General features: G+C 51.3%; 1 protein-coding gene across 1 annotated transcript in view; it reads left to right on the top strand.

The window, feature by feature from the left end:
- The window catches only part of PLXNA2 (plexin A2), a 205650-nt gene that overhangs the window by 143549 nt on the left and 35890 nt on the right, over nucleotides 1-26211 (top strand). Inside the window, exons 10-12 of the mRNA XM_045787800.2 lie at nucleotides 6321-6521; nucleotides 8317-8413; nucleotides 11960-12150. Of these exons, the coding sequence (XP_045643756.1) occupies nucleotides 6321-6521; nucleotides 8317-8413; nucleotides 11960-12150 (489 nt within the window). The remainder of the gene's footprint in view (nucleotides 1-6320; nucleotides 6522-8316; nucleotides 8414-11959; nucleotides 12151-26211) is intronic.

Here is a 26211-nt window from a genome sequence, read left to right as displayed (position 1 = left end):
AGAGAGAGAGAGAGAGAGAGAGAGAGAAGTGCAGACCTAGAGGAGAAAGAGCAGCTGCCTCGTTTTCTCCCAGGGGCGCCCCCTCGGGCCAAGAGAAACCCAAAGCCAAGCCTGCTTGCAGCTGGGAGTGAGGGCAGGAGGAGCGGCACACAGAGCAAGACAAATAAACTGTACCGGGCTGTGGAGGCCAGAAGGCTAATTGGAAACATGCCGGCCTCCCTCGTGCCCTTTAGAAGTCACTGGAACACGGCTCCCTCTCAGCCACGGGGGAGAGACTGAAATGTTCCAGAGAGCTGGGCCTGAGAGAAGCTCTTGCCACCCGGCCACTCGAGATTGAATGGATACCAAAGGAGCCCTGGGGGGGACCCCAAAGGCTTCTTACCTCCTATTAGTTTCACTTTCTTTCCTGAATGTCTGTGGCTTGGGATGGAGAGTACCCTTTGTCCCCGAGCTGTCCCCGCCTCTCCTGAGTGGCCCTGGCCCGACTCCCATTCTCTTACTGCTGATGAGTGCAGGCCCCTGATGCGGGCCCGGGCTTGGCTCTCTGGAGGCCGGGGTGGAAGCCCGGTCTACGTCCGGCTCCTGACTTCGCTCAGGAAAGAAAATAGGTTCAGGTTCCAGCAAGCTTATGAGAGCCACTTCCTCGGCTGCCTCGAATACTGCCAGAGCTCTTGGCCACAGCCATTCACACATCCCTTCCCAGCAAATAGCTCTCAGCCCTGCTCTTTTCTGTCCAAAGCTCTGCTTCTGGGGAGCCCCATTCCTGAAAATGTGGGCAACAGCAAAAGTGCACACGTCCAGCTTGGGTGAGGTTTCCCTAACTGTATTTGGAGTCTGATCTGATGTCTTTAGGTTTTTTGGGGACTGGAAATCCCTTAGGTGCCTCTTTGGGGGTCCTAGAATATCTCTTTTATACTTCCAGTAAGGGCCCCTAACTTTGAATCAAAATTGTATTTCTACTTCCTCAAAACAATATATAACCGATTAGCTCTGTTGATGTATAGGGAACGTTAATGTATCACACATTTGTAATCCTCTCACCTATGACAAGAGTTCTTGAAGCATGTATGTCAGGGTAGGGGGACCAGCAGCATGAGCATCACCTGGGTACTTGTTAGAAATTAAGTTCTCAGGGCGCCTGGGTGGCTCAGTCGGTTAAGCATCTGCCTTCAGCTCAGGTCATGATCTCAGGGTCCTGGGATCGAGCCCCACATTGGGCTCCCTGCTCAGCGGGAGCCTGCTTCTCCCTCTCCCTCTGCTTCTGTGATCTTTCTCTCTCTCTCTCTCTCATAAATAAAATAAAATCTTAAAAAAAATTCCAAATTCTCGAGCCCCATCCCAAATGAGCCTAGAGATTGAGAGTCATGGACGTGTGGCATCTCAATTGATTCTCGAAACAGACCTGCAGTGTCACATAATTCATTTTTGACACATGTAGTAACCAAGATGCTAAAAATTTAGGTTTTTTGCCCAAGGCTACAGAGAACTCAGGCATTCAAAAGAGCTGAGTACAGTATGCTTTCTGCAGAAAATCAGAGCCAGTTAGCTTGCTTGTCTCCATGGCCACAGCCACACTTGTCAGCCAGATCCCAATTTGGCTTTATGCTCTTTGGTTGTGAGGGTTCAGGGTGTGCAGGGACTGGTACAAATCTCCCCAGATGGGAGGCTGCCCGTGGAAGCTGGGTTAGTAGTCCCACTTGCAGATACACGGCCAGCCAGCACATGAGGTGAACCTGCCTACTTATTTCCGGAGGTCTGACGGACCGAGTCCATGCTTAGGCTTGACAAGAAAGTACCTAATTCAAAACAAAAGTACTGGTAGTGAACATTTATCGAGTGCTTATTATATATGCAACATTATATATATGTGTGTATATATATATGTAAAATCTCATTTAGTCTACTCTGTGAAATGGATTCTATTACAGATGAGTAAACGGGGGGTTAAGTAAGTTAAGCCATTTTCCTAAGATCTTCACATACATGCGGACCGCGTGACTCAGAGTAAATGTCCCCAGGCTGACTGTGAGTGAGCCGACGTCCTCTGATCCTGCCTTTCCACACACACATGCACATCCAAGAAATACGCAGTGATATTCGTGTTGTTAATCCAGTTTATTGCCATTTACAACATCCTTTCGTAGGCCTCCTTCAACCCACCTAGGGCTTTCAGATATTTCTGGCCCCATTTTATCCATGAGGAAACGGAATTTCAACTGAACCATCTCTTGAGCTCTTTTAAGGTTATGAGCCAAAGCTTTCCACTGTGCAGAGCACAGCCGATCTCTGATGGGGCCCCCCAAATCTCTGCCTCCCTGGGCCGGATCAAGCTGTGACATGGTGTTAGCAAGCAGGCGTGTGCAGGAGTATGTATAGCTTTCAGCTCTGAAAGCTCATCTCCCTCCATGGCTAAACCAGGCCTAGTGAGATGTAGATACATAAATATCTTCTTTACGCCCCGTCCCAGGGGAAAGATAGAACCAAATAAATCCGATTAGCTTCCCAGGATCCTGGCTGCTCTCTCTCTTTGAAGTCCAGTGGGTGAAGATAATGCCATTTCCACATGGGAGAAGTCGCTTCCCAAGGCCGAAGTGTCGCCGTTGCTGAGAAGCACAGCTCTACGGGGTGGGAGAAGCGGCTGCGAGCCTCGAGGCACTCCCACGCCAGGGTCCTGCCCGCCCCGGAGCCATGACTCCTCCTCCCCACCCTACCCCCGCCCCGGGATAGTCCCAAATAGGACATCTGTTCATCTTGACAGAAACTCAGATTGCTGCCAAGGAGGTGATCCTGCTGCCAGCTGGCCTAGAGACAGAAGAGTAAGATGACCTAACGACAGTGGAGACCAGCAGCAGTGATGGGCATTTTAACACGAATAACCGTGTTAACATTCTGCAGGAAAAGCATAGCGTGAATATTTGCGCCCTTTTTCTTAGGACAGCAACCGTGTGTGTGTGTGTGTGTGTGTGTGTGTGCGCGCGCGTCTGTGCGCGTGTGTGCGTGCTCACAGAAACAATTGGGTTGCAAGTGGCCTCATTGTATCTGATGAAACCCAATGCCTTCCTCAAGGCCCTGAGGCGTTGAAGTTCCCACAACTTGGCGGTTTCCTGGGCTGCTGGCTTTCCCGCACCTGCCCTCAGCCCGCACTATGCCTTCGCTACCCAGGACGCGCTGCTTCCTCGGTAACGTAATCACCGGAGCTACTCACAACCCAAGGCTTCTGTATCTTCCCCTCTTTCCGAAGGAGAAGACAGTGTACTTGCCCCCCAACCCCTTCTTCCCTTCACCTTAGAGAATAAAAGAAAGAATCCTACTCTGTGTGGCTTGAAATAGCAAAAAACCAAACCAAACCAAAAAAAACCCCCCCAAAAAACAAAAGCAAGCAAGCAAAAGATAAGACATCTGTTTCTACTGAGGCAGTCTTAAAGCCTGTTTAGACATTTGGGAAGCCCCTAATCGTTGTCTTTAAATTTAGTCCCAGAAGGTCTGAAATAACAGACCATGGGACTCTTTTCTAAAATTTTAGAATCCCTTAAGAAAAGAAAAAACAAAAAACAAAAAACTCCAAAGGAGTACTCATAAACTGTCTTCTTATGATTCTCCAACCTCCAGGTTGGACCAGACTTAACCCAGACAGAAAGATGAGGGTGTGCGTGTGTGTGTGTGTGTGTGTGTGTGTGTGTGTGTGTGTGTGTATTATATGTAAATATATATGTAATACAATAAACATCTATATAAATATACATGTTACATATATGTAAATTTGTCGAGGTTAAGAGGATTCTACAATCTTGTTTACTAACGCAGGACATCATACTTCCAGAAACACATCTTTAAGACTGTGCTGCTAAAATTTGAATTTGTTCTCTGAGCTCATTAGAGATGAAAAACAACTAGTCATCACTTACAATGTAGCAACTAGTTCTGTGTCTGAAAATTTATTCTCTCTGTCTCAGACACACACACACACACACACACACACACACACACACACACACACCCTCATTATACCTCAGCCTTATTTCTAGTCTAAATTAAAATTTTAATTTATTAGACCCGATGGGGATTTTTTAGCCACCGACAGGAAGTAGTATCTCCTTTTCCTGGGGATGCCTGGGTTTCCCTAAAGTGGTGTTCATTTTTTTCTTGGCTATAAATATATGAAAGACTCTGTCAAGCATGCCCTCAGGGCACGAAAGGAAAAGTGCTGTAAAGAGCACGTTTATGAGTTGGCAGCTGGAGTGACTGGCTTCTAAACAGGGGACCCATCTGCTCTGGGGTTGCTTTATGATCCTGTCTCTTGTAAGGACCTTGTCTGCTAGGTGTCCTCACATGCAGTTAGCCTACAGGTGACAGAGGGCACCAGTGACCCCAGAAGTTCATCCAGGTCCTGCTTACTTAGCTTCTGTGGAAAATTTTGCCAGGGTTTCTTACATTCTCGGGATTCCTTACTAGATTTGGACAGGGCCACTTAGGAATCATGTGAGTCCAGAAACAGTGACCATTCCCAGCCCCAGCTTTGGAAATCAGACTGCTTCTCAGGTCTCTTGGTGTCCAGAAAGCAGGGCTCTACCCTCATCTCTGAAGAATGTAGGAAGCCGGAGGTGGAAAGAAAGTTTGTGATCTTTTCATCTGTCGTTTCCTTTTCTCATTTTCTTTTTACCCTCCCACGAGCAATGACCAAGTGTCCGCTACGTGCCAGGAGCTGGGATACAGACCAGGGATACTGAGGTGAATGAGATCCTCCAGGCCCACCCACCAATGAGGACAATGAGTCAACAGGAAATCTCAATTCCGAGAGCTAAATACAATCATGGGAGAATATCTGTAACCCCTCTTGAAGGCCAGGGCAGGGAAAGGGTCAGGGACAGCTTTCTAGAAAAGGAGCTGCAGAGCTGAATTTGAACCCTAATTACGAGCCATTCAGCTACAGAGGGGCTGAGGCAGGGGCCAGGAGATCGAAGGTGGGCAGGAGGTGGCAGTGAGTGTTTCTGGTAGAGAGAAAAGCATCTTCAAGGGACCAGAGGCCCATGAGTTGGGGACACAGCCCCTCAGACCTCACCAGAAGTCCCGGATGGCTGGAGCTGGAGTCATGAGAGCCCCCAGGTAAGAAGGAGGCAGAGGCCAGGTAGTGAGGGCTTGTACTTGAGGCCCAGAGGAGAGAAGCGACTGCCTCAGCACCCCCTGAGGTCCCCTAGGTCTCCTCCCATTTCTGAAGCTAAGGCTGTTCCTTGCTCAACACTGCCTGGGTCCTGAAAGGCTTCCTACCAGGGAGCGCCTTTAGCACTGGGATGGGGACACTCTTCCTTGTTCAAGACTGTTCCACACCTTGCAGGAAGTTCAGCAGCTCTGGCCCCAGGGCACTAAACGCCAGTAGCACGCCTCAGCAGGATAGCGACATCAAGTCCCACATGTGCCCAAATGCTCCCTGAGACCACTGCAGAGGGGAAGGGGATGGGGAGCCAGGTGCCTCCCTCAAGAATGTCCCTCGTTGGTCCCTGGAGTCAGAAAATGATCGCATGTGGAGGTGGCTGGCCCTTACCGTCCTCACTGCCGGAGGCTCCTGGGCTCTGTCCTCCCCACAAGGGAGAAAGTGGTCAGGGGGTCGGAGCTGTGGGAAGGTGGCAACATGACCTTCGGGAGAGAAGCAACATCTAGGAATAGAACTCACAAAAATCAGTCTGGCTCCCTCATCTCCTTGGGCTCTCCTGGTCCTTCCCACAGCCCCTCCCCACCAAGACTTTCTTGTTTCGGTTTTGTTTTCCGAAGCAACATGGCATTCACGCAGGGCCTGGTAATGAAATGAGATAAAAAGCCAGAGCAAGTGTTTAGAGCGTTGCTGGGAGGGCTGATCCCCCTCCTGGAAAGGCCGACTCAGCCAGAGTGGGAAGCTGAAGCTGTCGATAACGGAATGCCTCCGGCTGGACGGTGCGAGGGGGACAGGAGCTGGGGTGGGGGTGCAGCTGAGAGGCGGGCGTTCCAGGTTGGGGACAGGGACACACAGGGGCCTCTTTTATCCTGTGTGGCAGGAGATAAAATCCGCAACCTGCCACGAGGGTGCTTGGAAATTAATTCCGAAACTGCAACATGCACACCAGATCCGGGACAACGTGCGGGCTGGGGATGACAATATCAAAGCCCTGGGAACTAAGAGATGGGCTTCATTCGCCCTGCTGACTCCCCCATGCCCCTTATACGAGGTGTCTCCTTCTCATGGGCAGCCCACTGGGGTACAAGAGGGTCTGGCTGGGCACCTGGGTCCTGCCCCCTGCCCCAGTCGAGGTGAGTCAGGACAGATGGCGTCTCTCTGCTTGCTCCCCCAGGACTGTCCCCAGCTGGTGCCCACAGAGGAAATCCTGATACCAGTCGGAGAGGTAAAGCCCATCACTCTGAAGGCTCGGAACCTGCCCCAGCCTCAGTCGGGCCAGCGAGGCTATGAGTGTGTCCTCAACATCCAGGGGGCGGTCCACCGCGTGCCCGCCCTGCGTTTCAACAGCTCCAGTGTCCAGTGCCAGAACAGTTCGGTGAGCGGACTCACGCCTGCCCTGCCTGCAGCCGGGCTCTCTCTCACACCCGTGCCAAGGCCCGAGCCTGAGCTGCCCCAGTTCCCAGAACCCTCCAGGTGCACAGGCTGTCCCCACATCCCTGGGGACAGAGGAGGGTGCATGCACCCAGCACCTATCAACCAGAGCAGAGCAGGTTCGTGGTGACAGAGGGGCCAAAGGTCATGAGGACCCTCTGGCAGCAGTTGAGAGCTTTGTGCTCTTTCTGAGTTTAAAGAGACCTCTTGGCCTCCAGTGACAATTGCAGCCAAAGCCTGTGGACTCCACCACAAACCCCCATCGCCATTTAGGCATCAACCAGAGAAAAGCGGGCCAGGAGCTCAGCAGAAGTAGAATGGAGTGAGGGGAGGTAGGAGGGGAGATGGAGGGAGCAGTGAATTTCGAGAGCGGCAAGGGTTAAAGCAGTCCTGCACACCAGACAGAAAGCACGAGGTGTTTAATTATAATACTAGCCCAGAGAAGATCTTTTTATCTGCCAACTCCTGTCTCTGACTATGGGGGGTCAGCTGGAGATGGGGAGAGATGTGACAAAGGTGTTGAGGGAAGCTAATTCGCCTGGGAGAGATAAAGAGAATCTGGGCTTCTTATCAGGGGGCTGTCAGATTCCCAGGTCACAGGCGCTTGATAGAATTTGTAATCAGTGGAAGGCCGCCAAGCATAAGCGAAGGTGGGATGAGAAAGAAATGCAACAGGACAAAGGGAGGAAGCGGGCCGGAAGGGCCGGGGGCAGGAGGGAGGACAGTAACACGGCCTGCCCTGAGAGCTCAGTGGCTGGGGCGGGCCAGGTCTCTCAGGAGGGGATTCCCAGAGGCCTTCTTCGCAGAGGGGCAGGCGCTGGGCCACCAGAGGGCCTATTTCTGAAGTGTGTGCAGGGCTTGCGGGTCCTCTGGGGGACCAGCATGGGAGAGAGAGTGGACTCCTGGCCACAGCTTGAGGCCTTTCATGGTCGGCCTGGTCAGATCTGTGACCAGAGGCCCTGAGCTCTTTCCCTAATGGACTGTTGGCCAAAGTAAAGCTCACGCGCGTAGCCAGAGGAGCCCTGCAGCGCCCAGCCCACCAGCCAGCCGCTGCAGCCCTGTTTGTAGTGCATATGCTCTGCTCAGTGCTCTGGGGGGGTCACACAGCAGGACGTGCACTTGCTAGAGAGACTGGACTTGTATGTGAAAAGATGCGGAGCGGCTCTCAGGAAGTGAGAGACAGAAACTGGCAATGCTCAGGGCCAGAGAGCTTGGGGGAGGGCCAGCAGGGACGTCAGAGGAGACGCCCCGGGGACCCCGGGGAAGGTGAGTCTGAGCTGGACTGGAAGAACACAGGCAGGTTGGAGGGTGAAGGCTGTAGGGAGAGAGAGGTACTCCTTAGGAGATGTGAGTTGAACGGAGGCAGAGAGGGGCTCGGGCAGATGTGTCTGGAGACAGGTGGATTCAGAGCTTTCCGTAGGAGGGCAGTGGCAGAGAAGGTTGGAGAAATGGGCTTAGATTTGGATTACAGGAGGCACTGAGCACCACACTAAGGGGTTTGGGCGGGATCCCCTTGGCATTAGTGACTGGGAGTCAGGGGGAGGGTGCCAGAGACATTAACTCGAGCAGCAAATGGGGTTCTCTTGATTCTCCCTCTGCTCCTTTATCAGCCCAGAGGGAGCCAGAGACCCTGGTTTCTCTCCTGCTGTAGTCCTAGCCCCCCGAGATGCCAGCAGCATCCCTGACCCCCTGTGATAGGGAGCTTCACGAGCCTGTGCCCTCCGCCCCTCTCCCTGTAGTACCAGTACGACGGGATGGACATCAGCAACCTGGCCGTGGACTTCGCCGTGGTGTGGAATGGGAATTTCATCATCGACAACCCGCAGGACCTGAAAGGTGAGCAGGACTTCCGGGTAGAGTTTTGATCTTTCCGTGACCCCGGGAAAGACTGGGGCAGAGGGATCAGAGCCGGCCAGCCGCTGTGCCATGAATAATACACTCCCTCCGTCAGCGGAACTCTTCAGAGGATCCTAGAGCAACATTTGGAGCCATCAAAGGAGTCCTGTCGGGAGCCCTGTTTTATTGCAACCAGAGCATCTGCCAGGCGGCTGCCGGCTCGCCACATTTTTCTTTGGCTCCCCGAGACTTTGAAGTGTCTGAAGAACCTGTCCTAGGAAGGCAGCAGCAGGAATGTCCTGCCGGTTTCCGGGGACGTAGACATTCTGTTTCCAGTTAGGGTCTGACTCCCCTGTCCTTGGTCCGGCCGCCGCACAAAGAAGGTTTGTGCGGTTGTGCCCCTGGCCCCAGGGCGGGGAGGAGGGACGAGCGGGAGCACGCAGGCCCACGGCTCTTGCAGCGAAGCTCAGCCAGGAGCTGGGCTGAGCCCAGAGGGACGCTCCTTCTTCCTCGTCCTCCAAACTCACGTGCAGCTCCTCCCACATGCCAGGTAGGCGTTACCCTCCGAGCGGCAAATATCAACGTGCCACTCTGCTCTCGGAGTGACAATCCCATCTCCCATGTGATGGGCTCTGCCTGCGGGCAGGCGGCCACTCAGTGATTTTCTGACATTATTTTCCTTAATCCGCGTAACAACCCTGAGAGGTATGTACGAGTAGTAGTCTCATTTTATGGATAAGGAGATCGGGACCCACAGAGGTTAAGGAACGGACCAAGAGTGCTCGCTTCAGCCACCCATATACTGAAATTGGAACCGTGCACAGGTTAGCGTTGGCCCTGGCACAGGGTGACTTGCAAATTCACCAGGTGCTCCCGCCTGTTAAGACAAATATGTGGAATCTTAAAAAAAAAAAAAAAAAAGTCAAACTCCTACAGAGCCCAGAAAAGTGGTTGCTGGGGGTCGGAGGGGGAATAAAGAGGTTGTTAAAAGGGTGCAAACTTTGAGCTGTGAGATGGATGAGGTCTGAGGATCTATTAAACCACGGTGTAAACCACGGTGTCTGTAGTTGATGGCACTGCACCGTATTCTTGCAATCTGCTGAAAGAGTACAACCTAAATACCTGTTTCTCATCACTACATGTCTGTATATATATAGTGCTGGATCCGTTAATTGGCTAGATGGGAAGAACCCTAGCAGGGTGTATATGTGTATCCAGTCATCACAGTACATACTTTAAATACCTTATGATTTCTTTTTGCCCATTACAACTCACTAAAGCTGAAAAAAGAAAGGAAAAAAAACAAAACCAGGCTGAATCAGAAAGTGAGAGCCAGGATCTGAACCAAGGCTGTCCGATCTCAGAGCTCCTGTGCTGGACCACAGCACTGTCCCCCCAGCAGCTGGGGCCGCTGGGGGACGTCAAGCCTTCCTCCCTGCAGGCGCCTCTCCTCACACCATGAGCCACATCTCACTACTCCAAGTAGCTAGGGCTGCCCCAGCTTCTCCCTGAGCCTGAGGGTCACCCAGGGGCGCAGAGGGAGGACCAGAGGCCCCCACCGGAACGCTGGCATGGACATCGATGCCTCTTAGGCTGGGAGGAAGAAACTGAACCAGGGAGATTTCTGTTCTCTTTCTCTTCATACCCAGGCCAGATTTCCTCACTGCTGAGAGACAGACATTCTCCCTGCTGAGGATCTGGGCTTGGTTCCCAGAGGTGGCCTTTGCACCTGGAGCTTAGAGAACAGCCACATCCAGGCGGTCATGTCAGAACCTCCCTGGTGGCACTCGACATCTCGGAGCACTTGGGCAGCACCATCTCCGTGGTCGTCCCTCCGAGAGCCCAGGTGTTTCTGGAGGCTGAGCGCCGTGTTGGGTGGAGACGGCCACAGTGTTTATGGACTTGGGTTCTAGAGTCCAAGAAACCAGGGTTCAAATCCTGGCGTTTCCACTTATAGACAGGGGAACTCAGACTACTTACTGCCCCTGCCTTCACCCCAGTTTCCTTGCCTGTGAAGTGCGGGCAGGGACGCTCTCCTCGTGGAGTGAGAGTGAAGACCAAATGAGGTATCAGATGTGCAGCGTCTGTGCGTGTTCAAATGCTCACTGTGTAATTGTTCGTCTAACCATCCCCATTTCCTGCCCTCTGCTGCAAGAAGCCCTGGGCATGAGGATGTGTAAATGTAGTCCCTGCAGCTGGGACTGAGGGACACTTGTCAGAGCAGAGGAACGGGATGAGGACCCGGAGGAATAAAAAAAATGCCCCTCCCCTGGGCCTGTCCTGATTTCCAGCACAGGCACTTGCGCCCTCCTCCCCCCAGTCCCTAAAGCGTCTGTCTGCTTGACCAGAGAAGTTGGAAATGACTCTCTGAGTATTCTGCTTCTGGAGAATTCTACTCAGGATTCTGAATTCAAAACATCAGTAGGCGACAGCAAAGTCCCCGGCTCCCAAAACACAGCTCTGCAGACTGGCCTGCCTGGGGCTTCTAAGTCAGTAAGAGACAAAAGCAAAGGCCAAGCGTCTGCAGACTCTAAAAGTGACCTGTTAAGTGGCCAGGTTGTCCTCCATGGGAATGTCACCCCCCCCACTCCGGGGGCCATGAACAGGACTGTGTCGACTCTCTCCTTCTCTGTTCTGCCCTCACTTTGCCAGCCTCCTGGCCTCTCTTGAAGCCAAGCTGACCTCTCTCCCAGATCACCCCGTTCCCAGTGTACGGGCGGGATGCCTCTCTCTTCTCAAGGTCTATGGTCTAGCAGCAGAGAGAGCTGGAATTTCACCATCCTAGCTTGGGGCATGAACCTTAGTAAGCTTCAAGAGTCATTATATATTGAGGTGCCTGGGTAGCTCAGTCAGTTAAGCGTCTGACTTAACTCAGGTCCTGGTCGTGATCTTGGGGTCCTGGGATCGAGCCCGCTCAGTGGGGAGTCTGCTTGTCTCTCTCCCTCGGCCCGTTCCCACTCTTGTCCTCTCTCTGTCTCTCTCTCAAATAAATAAATAAAAATCTTAAAAAAAAAAAAAGAAGAAGAGTCATTATATACCTCTTTGAGCTTCATTTTTACCTGAAATGAGGAAGTCAGTCCTTACCTGTTGTGATGAGGGCCACATGTGGGAAAGAGTGCAGAAGAACGTCATGTGACCTCAAAAAAAAAGAGAATAAGCCTGTGTGGCCCATCAGGTATGTTACAGGCACTATGCTGAGCACTTAAGACACAGCACCTCCTTCAAACCTCCCAAAAAACAATGATCATCCCCATGTCATAGATTTAGTAAACAAGGTTCAGGGAGGTGACATCCTGTCACATCGCTAGGGAGTAGGGAGGCCACTATCAAAGCCCTGATAACAATTCAGTCTAGAGCCAGAACTCTTAAATAGCATTCTCTGTAAGAACTTTCAGCAACAAAGAGCCTCCATTTAGTATTTGTTCCCCATCAGTTACTCTTGCACGGATGATGGCGATCATTGGCATTACCGGCCATGCCTCCGAGAAGAGGCACGGTCCTGTGGAGCGCTCGCCAATCCCTCTGTGTCACCCCCTCTCTTTGCAGTCCATCTCTACAAGTGTGCGGCCCAGCGGGAGAGCTGCGGCCTCTGCCTGAAGGCCGACCGGAAGTTCGAGTGCGGCTGGTGCAGCGGCGAGCGCAGGTGCACCCTCCAGCCGCACTGTCCCAGCCCCTCCAGCCCCTGGCTTGACTGGTCCAGCCACAACGTTAAGTGCTCCAACCCCCAAATCACCGAGGTGAGTCCCATAAGTCCCCTGAACAGGGTGGGGTGGCCAGAAGCCAGCCTGGGGTGGGTGGGCAGTGGAAGAGGAGTTCACATGGAAGGATTTTAAGTGTAGTGCACGTTGAATGCGGAGTGTGGGAAGCCTCTCTTGGGCACCTCGATGGCCCGCATCCGGGTGTAATTGACAAGCGCACGGATGTGTGTCTTCAGGCCAGTGCGTGAATGCGCGTGCACGTCGGTATGGGCGCGTGCACACAAGGGAGGCCGAGGCAGCCCAGCCTCCCTGCCAGGCCGGCAGAGCCAGGTGGGGACGGGAAATTGGCTGCGTGGTGGGTAAACATTTCAGAGAGCAGGTTTAGCTTTTCTCAGCAGAAATGTGATTTCAGGAGCCGCAATTAGCTCCGAGTTGCAAAGTTGAACACGGAAGAAAAAAGTAAAGGCAGGCACTACATTGGCCACCGTGCCATTTCCCAGAATTTACTCTCTGTCCCAATTTGTTTGTGCATTTTAATGGAAAGAAATAGGTAATTAATTATCCTGGGAAAAAAAATGATGTTTCCTGAATAGCAAATTGCAAAGGCAGATGAATAGATGATGTGAATGAAAAAGCAGCTGCTCGGGTTTTGAATGGCCTGGGAGAGGAACAGTTGTATTTAACTTTGGTTGCATTATGTGTGCATCACTCTTCGCGGCTCCCTATTCACCGACTGTCACTCGTGCTTTGAAACTAATTGCACGTTCCTTGTGGTGACTGGGAATAAAGGCACGGGCAGGTAGCGCTGTGGTCTGCTCATTTAAGAAAGCATCGGGGCTGCTCCTTTTCTGCCTCTTTCCCGAGTGGATGCACTGCCCCTCTTTCCCGCTCATTTTCCTCACTAGCCAAAGAAAGCACCTTTGGCTCTCACCTATGTCACAGAGAATTGAGAAGCTCCTGGAGCATCCTGTGACCCTTTTGAAGCTTCAGATCCGTAGAAAGAAAGCCCTCAAGATCAAATGAGTGTTGTTAACCTACAGATGGGTTATTTGAAAGGGAGCTGATGTTTATTTAGTGTCCTTGGCACCGTCTCGTTTCGTCCCATAACCACCGGGGGAGGTAAATATTCTCACCTCCATTTTACAGATGAAGAAAATGAGGCTCAGAGGAGTGGCGTGGTCGCCCCACTTCACACAGCCGATAAGGGGTAGAGCTGGTATTGAAGCTCAGATTTATTGAATTCTAGAACTATTTATAAAGTCTCTAATTGCTCAAGTAACGTAGCACAGGAAGCAGTGCTCCCCCTTCCTTGATATCTAACCTTCGTAGCTAGGGTGGAATCGAAGATGCCATCCATCCACATGGCAGGGCTTCCCCGGGAAAGCACAGTCCGGTGGGAGAGTGTCTCCTGCCATCTAGGTTCTCATTCATCCTGGTGGGAAGAGGCTGTGAGCGTGCAGACACCGCCCCTCAAGGACCAGGTTTCTTCCATTTCATTTTACTCTGGGACGCGGCCCGTGATAGTGCCATCCTGTGTGTTTATCTCGCCGCGAGAGTGCTCGCAGTGACTGTTGGTAGGGCCCCAGCCTCTGTCCTCACACCGCCAGCTCCCTGAGCTGCTCAGGCCTCCATGCCTTCTCCCTGATTCCACTGGTTTCCAACAACTGCTGGCCGGAGAATCTGCTCTGCCCGCAAATCTTGCATCTGTACTTGTTAGTCTCTATATCTCTGTGCCTGAGATACAGGGGAGCTTAAATCAGGCAGGGACCCGCTTCCGCCGGCACCTCTCACCTCCACCCACCCTGGCTGCTGCCTCAGCCCCGTCTTCTCCCCGACTGGCAGGGGCACTTTCCCAGCCCTAAGGCAGGCATCTCCCTGGGAAGTCTCTGCCTCGGTGTCGCCCCTGCTCACTGACCGGGGACTGATGGGCTGCTCCATTCACAGAGGACACCCAAGGGACATGATGCTAATTAACCCCCTGAGGTAATTAGGCTGTAATTGATTTTCCCAGTGAACACAGCAGCAGGAGTCGGAGGCCCCAAGCAGTGGGGTCTCCTGTTGGCGTTTTTCAAGTAGAGGCTGTGGAGAAATGAAAGCTCATCTCTGGGGAGGAGAGACAAATCCATGCTGTGTCTCAAGCCATGCAGGGGGACATCATTCGGGACAAGCCATGCAAGAGGGAGGATCCAGGCCTGGAATATTTTATCCACTATGATCAGGAATAGTTCCTTTCCTTTTGTGTCTCCTACCCTCAACCTCCCTTCCTTCCCCTGTAAAAGTCATCTTCCATTTTTTTAACTTTTCATTTTTGAAATAATTTTAGACTTATAAAAAGGTACAAAAATAGTACAAAGAACTTTCATATACCCTTCACCCAGATTCTCCAAAATTAACATCTTACATAACCACAGTACAATTATCGAAATCAGGAAATTAACATTTATACAATAATGCCATGTAATATACATGGCTGATTCACATTGCGCCAGTTATCCCACTTATTGTCCCCCTTTTCCTGACCCAGGATCCCATCCGGGGTCACGTGTGGTGTTCCATTATCATGTTTCTTTCATGCTCTGGTCCTCAGTCTTTCTTTGTCTTTCATGACCTTGACACTTGAAGAGTATAGGACAATTATTTTGTAGAATATCCCTCAATTTGAAGATGGCTAATGTCTCCTTATGATTTAAGTTAGGTTATATATTCATGGCAAGGAGTACTAACAAAAATGTGAACTACCTGTCAAAAGGGCACAGGAGCCAACTTGATTTGGCCCCCATAGCCAAATCTGGGATAATCTGAGCAAGAAAATGAATGATACTAATCAACTATAAGGAATAGAATAAAATAAGAATCTATGCCCCTTCTTGATACAAATAAACAAATAATTCATGGGGGAGGGAGGAAGCTTTTCTACTAGAATTCTAACTCAAAAATGTAAAAGGACCTAGGGAATAGAAAATCACCATTTGGCAAAATTCACGGTAATAATTATTTCAGGAAGAATGGCCAATGAATACTAAAATTAGTAAATGAAAGTATGATGAAAAATAGGATATTTACATAGTCTCAAGCCATCTCCCCACAAGTATGTATTAATCTCAACAAGAAAAACAGAAGCTTTACAGAGAAGAAACCTGATAGACACTGCTTTTACCAAGCGATCGAAGTTAGTATCACCAGTAATGGGAAGAATCGACCTCTGGTGCATCTCTAGCATTTGTTAACAAAAATGGATCATTTGTTAAAAGTAACTTTTAAGAAGAATCAGCTCATTTTCTTTACCTTGGCTTTCTTGGCTAATTCCTTGACATGGGCATAGATCTTTTTCTTAATAATCAGAATTCTATGGGATCCGTCCCTTTGTATACGTACCTCCCCTTTGTCTCTGGCCCTTGCCTTCAAAATGTGTACCCACTCCGTGCAAACTCATCTGCAAGAGCCATTTTCTATGAAGATCCTCCCTCAGAGATAAAAGGGGGAGGATTCTATGATGGCAGGTGGTGGCTGCTGGAGGCAGCAGAATTTCCATTGCTGGAAACAAATAGGGGCCGGAATGGGCACTGCCTTACCCAGGGCCGGGGAGATCAATGCCCTGACCTCAAATGAGTTCTGCTTTAGGAAAAGGAGTGGGCTCAGCTTAGTTGAATGAACAGCTGTGTTCATCCTTAACCCCTTCTCACCCAACGGTCTCCATGGCAACTTAGCCCACCCCTAGGGACCCACCTCCTGTGGCAGCTTCATGGAGGACAAGTCTTACAGACGATGTAAGAATTTCTCAGTCTGCATAAACTTCAGGTTAGCGTCCCCCTCAGCACCCAGCGTCTGCTCCTTCTCAGCCAGCCCGTGGTGTGATCATGATACTGCCCCCCAGGGGAGGCATCCCAGGCTGCTCCCATTCGAGCTGTCATCCCAGTGTCTGTGCGCGTGTCACCTGTTCAACCCCAGGGATGGGAGACGTGCAGAGCTTTGGAAAGGCCGTGAGCTGCCTGGCCTATCACATTGCTCTGCTTCCAGCACTGCTAGGACCTCAAAGAGGAGGACGTTACAAGCCACCCGCTAGGAGGGAAGGCCCAGAAGCAACATTTTCTGACGAGCTGGGAAGGGGCGGCATCGGCAGAAAGGGAAAAACGACGAAATATGTAATAGGGGAGAGAAATATAGGAAGGGTCAAGGGGCTTTAGAGCTCACATGACAGGGGTCTCCACTCAAAGTGAATATGTTGGTCAGCTAGGGCTGCAGTGACAAAGCGCGACCAACGGGGTGGCTTACACAACAGAACTGTACCATCTCGCAGTGCTGAAGGCTGGACGTCCCGGATCCAGGCGTCGGCAGGTTGGGCCCCTGAGGGCTGTGAGGAGAATCTGTTCCATGGCTCTTCCCTCGCTTTCGGTGCTTTGAAAAGGCAATAGTCTTGGCATTCCTTGGCTTGTAGACGCATTGCCTTCATCTCTGCATGACATTCCCTCTTATGTCTGTCTCTGATTTTTTTCTTTGTTTGTTTGTTTAAATAAGGATCCCAGTCATATTGGATAAGCGCCCGCACTAATGACCTCGTTTTAACTTGATGATCTCCAGAAACGTACCTGTCTCCAAATAGATCACATCCTGACGTAATGGGAATTAGGGCTTTCACATATGAATTTGAGGAGGATAAAATTCAACCCATAACAGAGGGTTGCAAGAAATAAATATTCATTTAATGAGCGACTACTGCGTGCCATGCACTGTCACGTGGAGAAGTTAGTTCCGGTTGGGGAGGCCGGGGGTGCAGTCCCTCACTGCAGAGTCCCAACCTATCCCTAAATGTGGGCCACCTGGAGGAGGCAGGCCACTCTGCTTCCTCCAAAGGACCTAGGACAGAAACTTCTCCTCTGCACCCTTTGCTATTGTCTTCTGCTGAGAAGGAGGACTACCACTGGTATCCAGGTCTTGACGCCTCACGAGGACACTTACCTCAGGCCAGAGACATGAACAGACATGATCCACATCCTAGTTCTAGGAGTATTAATAATAATAGCCAGACTGTGCCCCAGAACCTTTGCATACCTACTCACCCTAAACATCCTGCAATATGCCTACAATTATCTTCATTTAAGAGTTGAGGAAACAGTGCTGAGGGAAGTAAATAATTTGCCCAAAGTCACCCATTTGGTTAGTGGCAGAACAAATTCAAAACCAGGGCCTTCAGACTCCAGAATGCAGACTCTCCCCCACCGTACCATGCCAGCTGTCTAGGTCAGAGGAATGGAGGGGTTTTCCCTGCCTATACACTTTTCCACCTCACTCCACCACAAGTGTACCAGAAATATCTGTGCCCAGGATCAATTCTTTTGGAAGGTCCCAGGGGAGGCCAGAAAACCTGGGAGCATTGGCCACCCTTTTTATTGAGCCTCAAGGTCACCTTCACCATCTTCCTAGACATAAGTAGGTCTACGCTTATTCCTATGAGTGGAGGCGGAGCAGGAGAGGCATTTGGGGTATGTTTAAACTTCGGTGACCCCCTTCTTGCCCGTTCAGGATAGACATTACTTTAATTATGTATGTTTATTAGAGTTATCAGATTTGATCTGGTTCATTTCTGATTGTGTCTATCAGTGGGGTGATGGGGTTGAGGTGAAAGTTGGAATTTACTGAGGCTGGTGGTTCGTTCTTTTCAAGCATCTGAGCTTAATGGGAACCCAGAGGATGCAGCTCACACCTGCAGGTGATGATAGAGATCGGGGGGAAGAATAAGGAGAGCAGGTTTGAAATGCAAGGGGCAGATCTCCAGTGCAAGGTTCTCATTGGCCAGGAATCTGTCACCATTTGGGTACCAAAGAATATTCCCGTGTGTTTCTGAACTCACCTGCCACATTGCCCAATAAGGTCACACTGATGCCAGGCCATAGGGGTGCCGGTTTTACAGTCATCTCTCCACTGACCACGTTGTAGATTTTACTTTGTGAACTTTTCAATGTCACTAACTTGCCCAATCCCTCACTAGTTTATGCTCAGGGAACATAAATTCTCTTTAATACTATCTTAGGTATGTGTAACTGGGAAAGAAAAGCAAATGTAGAAAACCGTGTGCATTGCTCTCTAAAACCAAGCACAAATAATAGTGGATACAATATGTTTTGGAGATGATCCATTGTTCTTGAATTCCTTCTGCTCTCCATTTGCCCGAATAATTGAAAGTAGATTTTTTTCTTTCCTGGATTCTCTCAGTTGTGAACACATTCGTGAAAGTGTTTGGGGACTTGAACATTTACAAGTATGTTCTGTAAGCCTGCACCAAATCTCTGCAGGAAAGGCCAAAAGCCACCCACCCAGGGCCAGAAAGACTCGCTGCAAAGTTCCCAACAAATAAATAAATATGTCAGCCAGCTTGCCTGAGAAACAAGTCAGCACTCTGATCTCCCGTCATTTATTTGCAGGCCTCATTAATATAACATCACTGCAACAAACAGCTAACAGGGGATGGTGTCAGGATGAATAATGGAGTTACTCTGCTGAGATAACAATTAGGTCTTGAATGTACTATCAGCTAAGACAGAGCCAGCAAGGATTCACGCCGGGCAGGAGAGCTGGGGCCACCGAGGCCAGAGATCCCCGCAGAGCGCGTCAACTGAGCTCTAGCCCCCCCTGAAGGGTGCGCACACTCACAGGCACACACGTGCTTACACACGTGCGCGCCCAAGTTGGAAAAGAATGTGACCATTTGCCATCTTGAATCCAGCGTCCAGGTGTCTCCAGCCGAGCACCAGGATGGCATCAGAATGTGTGGGCAGAGAGCCGGCCCCACTGCCCCCGAAAGTCAGGAGAACTCTAAGCAACAGGAAAGGAGTAAGTGGATTAGTCAGAAGAAGATTAGCAGTCTCTATACTGGCAACTTGTCCTCGCTGGCTTGTCCTGATTTGGGGGCCACTCGGGTCAGAACCCTCTTGATCCCAATCTCAGACACAAGAGCTTTTTTGACAAAGCCTGTCTGTCCATCAGCTGGGGGGGTGCTGTCTTGGAGCACCTTCTCTGGGACCCCCTCCCTTGGCTGCTCTGGGAGGCTCTCGTGTCAGTCTCTCCCGTGTCCTTGTAAGAACCCAGTCTAGGGTGCTGACAGGCTGCTGGAGCCATGGAAAGAGCTGGACAGGCCAATCAGAGAGGCCGTCATGCTGGGCCATCTCCACACCCGCCACTTGTCCTCTGGATTTCAGCTAGCCTGGCTTCTGCCCAGCCTTCTTCATCATAAACTCGTAATAAGAAAAATAATAGCTACCTTTCACTGCATGCTCCCCTGGCACCCAGAACCGCACTCACTCCCTATACGTCATCTCACGTAGACATTATAACAACCTGGATGAGGTCGGCGCTACTAAGATCATTAGCCCCATTTAACAGATGAGGAAACCAAGGCGCTATGAGGAGTGACAATGTTATCAAAGGCACCCTGCTAGTAAGTTTTAGAACCAGGAGTTAACCTACAGCTACTTGACTCTAGAGCCCCCACATGTGACCTGTACACCATCCTTCATCTCTTTCCTGGGCTCACGTAGGAAACCAGAATTCTCCATCCACGGGGCTGGGGGAGGGAAAGGTGCTGGCACGGAGGGCTCATCCAGCCTGCTGCCGAGAAGGAAGGAAAGCCAGTCGTCCGCGCTCCCAGCGTCACACTGGATGAGCACAGGCAGAGATGACAAGGGGGCGAGGCCAAGAGGGTCATGCGCACAGTGGCAGGGGGAATGGGGACAGAGAGGGAGGAGGAGAAGTTGACCAGTTCAGAGACATGGCGGTGACCAGCAAAGCCAACTGTAGGGCTTCTTGGAAAGTGGCAAGTTCTGGCCTTAGCCCGGGGAGAGGGGCTGGGGCGCCTGAGCACAGGGGAGCCCATGACTGGGATAGGGCATGAGTTCTCCCGGCTGATGACTGAGGGGTCTCTTCCGGGGCAAGAAGACGGTCAACTCGGGCAGTGTCTGTGGAGGCTGGAAGCACGGGTTAGCTGGACGTGGTGGGCTCTGCCACTCACTATGGAAATTTGAGCAAATCACTTAACCTGTCTGGGTGCTATTCCCCGTCTGTAAAAAGGAAATTATAATAGGACCTCCCTCATAGCTTGTTTTGAGCCCTAAGTGGGATAAAATATGTAAAGCCCTTGGCACAATTCCTGGTTCATGATAAGTACTTAATAAATGAAACGATATCAGAATATGCAATTATAAAGGAAATGAAATAACTGATGGTAGGCAGGATTATCAGAACCTTCACTAACCAGGAGCCACTGTTCAGCGCCCGTCTTCACTCCCACCGTGGCTATCAGGCAGCACGTGCAACCCGAGGAAACCGGGCCTGAGAAGTGGTCTTCCTCTGACCCCTTGAACCCCTACCCTGCGGGAGCCCCCCAGCCACCCTCCAGGCTCTGCACAAGTCCCTGGAGGGGTCCCGGGCAGCACTCCCCAGGCTGTGGAGCCCCTGGGCGTGGGGCTCCTCGCGCTCCTCCCCCGGTGCAGCCCTTGGGAGCACCCCAGCTATGATGAGTCGGCTGCATCTGCTCCAGCCCTTGGGCGGCTTCGTGGCGCAGTTCCCTCTGAACTGTTCGATTAGTGGCTGCAAGAATCAGGGCGAGCGTCGCATCACGGCGGCTGCTTTCCAGGTCACGGCACCCATGGTGGAAAACAAACATGACACAGTCTGGCAGGAACGCAGATTTGGCTGGGATGCTCGGGGCTCGGCGGGACTCAATGGGACTGTGCGGCTGGCAGGTGGGGTCTGTAGGAGGTGGAGAAGTGGCTTCCCACAAGAGGCTCTGGGAGGCTTTGAGAGGGCCCAGCAGGAGACTAGTTAGTCCCCTACCATCGGCACATGCCAACCTCATCCCACATCCTCCTGCCTACTCATCCGGGCATAGGATGAGCTGATAGAAAGTACTTAGCCAGGCGTGGATTAGCCGTCCACATACCTGGGCACGATCAGTGACTGCTTCTGGGGCGGGTGTCGGGCTGCTGGACTGCGTCCTCTGCCCCAACACATTTCCCACATTTTCCTTCTGAATGCTGCATACAGACATTTTATTCTGCACTTAGCTAAAAAGCCAGTAGTCTTCGGGCAAGGTCGTACTGCAACGTAAGTTCGCATTAAGATGCAAATCAAGGTTTCAGAAGAAGAGACAAGCAGGGTGAGAGGTACCTAAAGTAGAGGAAGGGACCCCAGGGAGGGGAAAAAAGGACCTGGGAAAAAGACCTAGGGGGTAGCCTCCCTCTGGGACTTGCCCAGGGCTGGCCTGGTTAATGGCGTGTGTGACAAGCGGAGGGAAGTCACCTGCACGGACGCTCCTTACTGCAGGCCTCTGAGCCAGCCACGAGCCTGCTTTGGGTCATTACGCTCTCAGAGGATGCCTGGAAGTCCACGGGTCCAGAGAAAAGCATCTGAAATGATGAAAGGGTTTAGAAAACAAGATCTTCCGACAAAAGGCTAAGAGAATCACAGAAGCGCAGGCCAGGGGTGGCTTCGTTGCTGTCTTCAGTATCTGGAAGATGTGTGACAAGGAGGCAGCTGTTCACTCGTCCGTTCAATGAGGAATCACACCAGAAATTGGCTTAAATGAAACTAAGAGAGATTGCAGGAGCAACTTCTTGAGATGCGGATGGTACGGTACATCACTCCCGAGCTCCACATAGAGCCCTCCCTTCTTCCAGCTGTCACGATAGAACAAGTTTGCTCTACAGCCTGGTTGGGACCAGCGTTTCCCAGTAACGGAGAACTGGGGATACTTAGGGAAGGCTGCTGTGTTCCAGGCAGTGTGGTAAGTGTCAGGTTGCTAAGCAAAAGCGAGATCGTCTCTGTCCCGAGACAGTTACTATCTTATTGAGAAAAGAAGCAGTTTACAACCCAGCATGCCCATTACTCTCCCAGGGACATTCACAAAGGGCAGTGGGCGTGTAGGAGAAGGTGCTGCCCACGGGGGTCAAAGAAAGCCTCATTGGGGAGGCATTTTTTTTAGCAGAGCCTTGCAGGAGAGGTAGGCCTTTGTCAGTGGACGTGCTTGGCCAGTGGGGGGAGTGGCATGTCAAATGCACATTGCCTTTAGACCCTATAGCCTTGGGGACCCTTAGCTGTCCCTGGGAGCACGTGTAGTACAGGAGAGAGCTGAACCGGAGCTCTGGGGAGGTGGGCGGGGGAGGAGTGCACGGCGGGAGTCAGCACAGAACGCAAGAGTGCCATAGCTCCCTACAGCAGCTGCTTCTGGGTGCTTCTCTACCTCATCCCCTACTTCTGAGGTCCACAGAGGAGAAGTTAGATAGATTTCTGGTCCACAGTAGAGTACATGTTGAGCAGCATGGGGCAGAAATGATCAAAATCTGAAGATGACAGCAGATTTCACAAGTTTCCGGCTCCCCTCCCCCTCTCTCCACACCCTCACTACACACACTCACACACACTCATACACATCCCAGACTGTCAAGCCATTTGTTTGTGTGGGTGTCTCATTCAGAATTACTTTCCTGGAAGCATTCATTGAGTTCATTGTGCGATGCTTTGCCTACCCCAGAATGGCTAATCGCCAAGGGAAAAAGAAATGGCTGGAAGGGAGGGAGAAAAGAATGAAGACCATTTTAGACAGGCCCAATGTCCTCCCAAATTTATTCTGGGTGAAAGGGTGACGTCTGGCTCAGAGTATGCTTCTGCACAGGGCCCAGAATCCCCCAAAGCCAAGGCCCTGTCCTCGGCAGCATGGACAGGCTCAGGCTGTAGGACACCTCTCAGGCTTTCTTCAGTCAGCCCATGGGCAGCTCTCTCTAAGCCCCGTCACACCAGCATCTAAGTCCCCCGGTTCCTGTGTCCTTCTTCCAGGGAAACAGAAAGATTGCCCACCTCTGTAAACTCCCTACCAACGCCACCATTCTACATTTTCATGACCTGGGAAGGCACAGGTGCAGGGGCGACACCGGAGAGGAAATTGCCAGTTGTCAAGACCTGCTCTCTAAACCACCATCCTATTAGGGACTTCCCAGATGTTGTCTTCCTTAACCTTCAGAACATCCCTGGGAGGGAAGTATTGTTATCTGTTTTCTGATAAGGACACTGAGATTGAAGGTCACATCGCTGATACATGTCAGAGCTAACATTCAAATTCAAGTCTGTCTTACTCTCTTCCTGCTGCAGGTGCTCCCCGAGTATCAGGTGGGCTGTCTTTCCTATCCAGAGTAGCCAGCAGCAAGGGCCTTCTGAAACTGGAAGCCAGGACATGTGGATCTGGCCACCATCCAAGCCCTGTCTTGGTCCCCCCTCTGTCAGTGTCAGTGTGGGGGTGGGGGTCTCTATAACTCCCATCCTGACTTTTCACCCGCACCTCTGTAGGAGGCTGGTTCTCCCCTGCCCTGGAAGCCCACAACTTCTTCCTGATCTGAAAGGCCTTCCTTCTGATTCTGCAATCAGGGGGCTCCACCAGCTTGCCTCATTATTGGCATATGTCCTTCTCCCAAGAGAACCAAGCTTTGCAGATGCTACACTGAGCACCCTCCACTCTCATGCTGCTTTTAAGATTGCTTGTGGGCAATCTCTAGGGTGGACGCGGGACCCCACAGCTGCCTGGTCTGAAGTGGTATCCTAAAAGATCCTGTTCACTTTCTCTCTGGAGAATAAGTCCTTTTCCATCAAGTTTTCCCTCTATAGCTTCTCCCCAATACTTGGTCCTGGGAGAAACAAGGAAAGCAGGATGCCTGGGTTTTTACCACCTCAGGCCACCGCCCAGACATCAAGGCCCTTCCACTCACGATCTGGGAGTCACTTGGAAGCCCCCGGGTGTTAGGGGATGTGTCTGACAGGATACCTTTCTCTGCTCCTTTGCACAGTGAGCTCAGACTCACTCTGATTTTAAGCTGGGGAGACCACATGCGATGCAAAGGCCCGGAGATTTGTAAAGTGCATTGTGGGGGCAGGAGCCGCTAGCGTCTGAGTAGAACACGGAGGACATAGTATGAGACAGCAGATGTGGCTGAAGAAGTAACGAAGATCAGAACTTGAAGGATGAGGGGCACCTGGGTGGCTCAGTCCATTAAGCGTCTGCCTTCGACTTGGGTCATGATCTCGGGGTCCTGTGATCGAGTCCCAGCATCATGCTCTCTGCTCAGCAGGGAGTCTGCTTCTCCCTCTCATCCATCCTGTGTGCGCTCTCTCTCAGATAGATAAATAAAATCTTTTTAAAAAAGGAAGAGAAGAAGAAGAAGAAGAACTTGAAGGACAAGTGCCAGGCCAGGAATTAGGGACTTTGCCTTGACAGTGGTCAGAGCCATTAAAGGTGTTCTGAGCAGGCGACTAGTAACTTGGCCAAGTGTGTGTTCATGAAGGTCACCGATGGCAAGAGGAAGTTCACTCTAACGTTAGACCATGGAGGCCCCTGCAGTTAGCGCGAGGGAGAGGCGGTGGGGCTCTGCTTATGGCCGACCCTGGAACACAGAGCGGGGCACAGGTTCCAAAGATGCTGGGGAAGAAGGTCTGACGGTGCCTGGTGACTGTTATTTATTATACATGGTAGGTAGGTGAGGGAAAGGAAACAGGAGAAGGTGCTTGCAGGGCTCCTGGCTGGGTGCACAGTGATCCCATTAACCTTGAAAGATAATCCATGAGGATAATCAGGTTGGGGGTGGAAGGAGGAAAAATTAAGAGTTCATTTTTAGACACGGTGAAATTTGAGGTGCCTGAGGGACATACAGGTGGAGGTAGAGATGTCCAGGAGCAATTGAATGTATGGATATGGAGCTCAGGAGAGAGGGCTGAGCCGACGATACAGACATGGAAGTCATCAGTAATGGAGACCTGGGGACTCCTTTGGCAAATCAAATGCTCACCTCCTCAGCTATGTTTGGGAAATCCTGACTTTTAAACATCCGTTTTGTTTTAAGCAAGGAAGATGTAAGCTGTGTCCCTCGTAAGCCCTCGGGCACGGTGGTTGCTTAATACCTTGACCCCAAACCCCTTTGCCACCTACCCCAGGCGCTGACAGCATAGCACAGAGCATGTGCAGCGTGGGGAAAAAGACCCCCAGGGCCCCAGCATCCCCCAGGCATTTTCCAATGACCTGTGAGTCCTCTGATTCTCCAGGTTTGGATTCCAGCCGCTGCTAGCTGGCTTACAAGTCATCAGGCTGGTGTCTCCACACCCCAGACTAGCTGTCTCTTTGACACATGTCTTCATGCCAAGGCTATAACACTTCCTAACAATTAAAAAAAAAAAAGTCTTTCTTCTGTAAACAATACGCTGGCTTATGCAACGTGCAAGCTGGCTTATGCTTCTGAGCAGCTCTGTGCTGGCAGACGGACCCTGCAGCCCCTCCCAGTGCCCACGGTCACGTCTCGGACCCCAACCCTTGAATGTCGGAAGGGGACACTGCGATGGCTGACCCGCTGAAGGAAGCTGCCTCACAGACCCTGCTGCTGGATATCCACAATACAATCCCCACATGCTACCTGCGAGATGGAAATATTTTTAGGTATTCCAGAAAGATTTCGTTTCACAGTTTTTCTGAAAGGTTGTAATTAACTGCAGCGAGCAAAAGAATGTATTTTTAAAAATAAAAGTGGGGGAAGGAGAGCAAAGCAATCACCACAGTTTTGTCAGTTCCTTTTGGTAGGTGGTTCTTGTCATCCAGGTGGCTGGGGGAGGGGCGAGAAGGGCCTGTGGAGCTCACTCGGGGATCAGAGGAGAACCTGGCACTTGAATTTGCTCAAAGCAAATTCTTTCTGACTGATGTCTCCTGCAGGGGCATGGAGGCATCCCAGTCCCTGTTCCTCATTAACAAGGGTCCATCTCGCAGAGCCAGGGAGGCCCGGGTTCCAGGGGAGAGTGCGACAGCCGAGATCCAGTATGGGCTATTTTTAGAATCCCCTGGGGCAGGAAAGCGGTGGGGCCACTGGTTCCTCAGGCCAGCTCCCTTCTCTCCAAATTGCTCTACTTCCCCCAACTCCCGCCCAACACGCAGAGATGCCCTCAAACCACCTCCACTACCCCTCCCTTGAGTCATTTTATGAATCTTGTTTATTTTTATTCAGAAGGTGGGTTATTTTATTCCCAGAGAAGGGAGCGAGAGCCTCAGACAAGGTGACTTGGGTGAAATGAGCCTCTGGATGA

The sequence above is a fragment of the Ursus americanus genome, chromosome 2, assembly GCF_024610735.1.
Source record: "Ursus americanus isolate L20-20 chromosome 2, mUrsAme1.1.p, whole genome shotgun sequence".
NCBI lineage: Eukaryota > Metazoa > Chordata > Mammalia > Carnivora > Ursidae > Ursus > Ursus americanus.
Note: the sequence above shows the minus strand (reverse complement) of the source record. Positions and strands in the feature narration are given on the sequence as shown.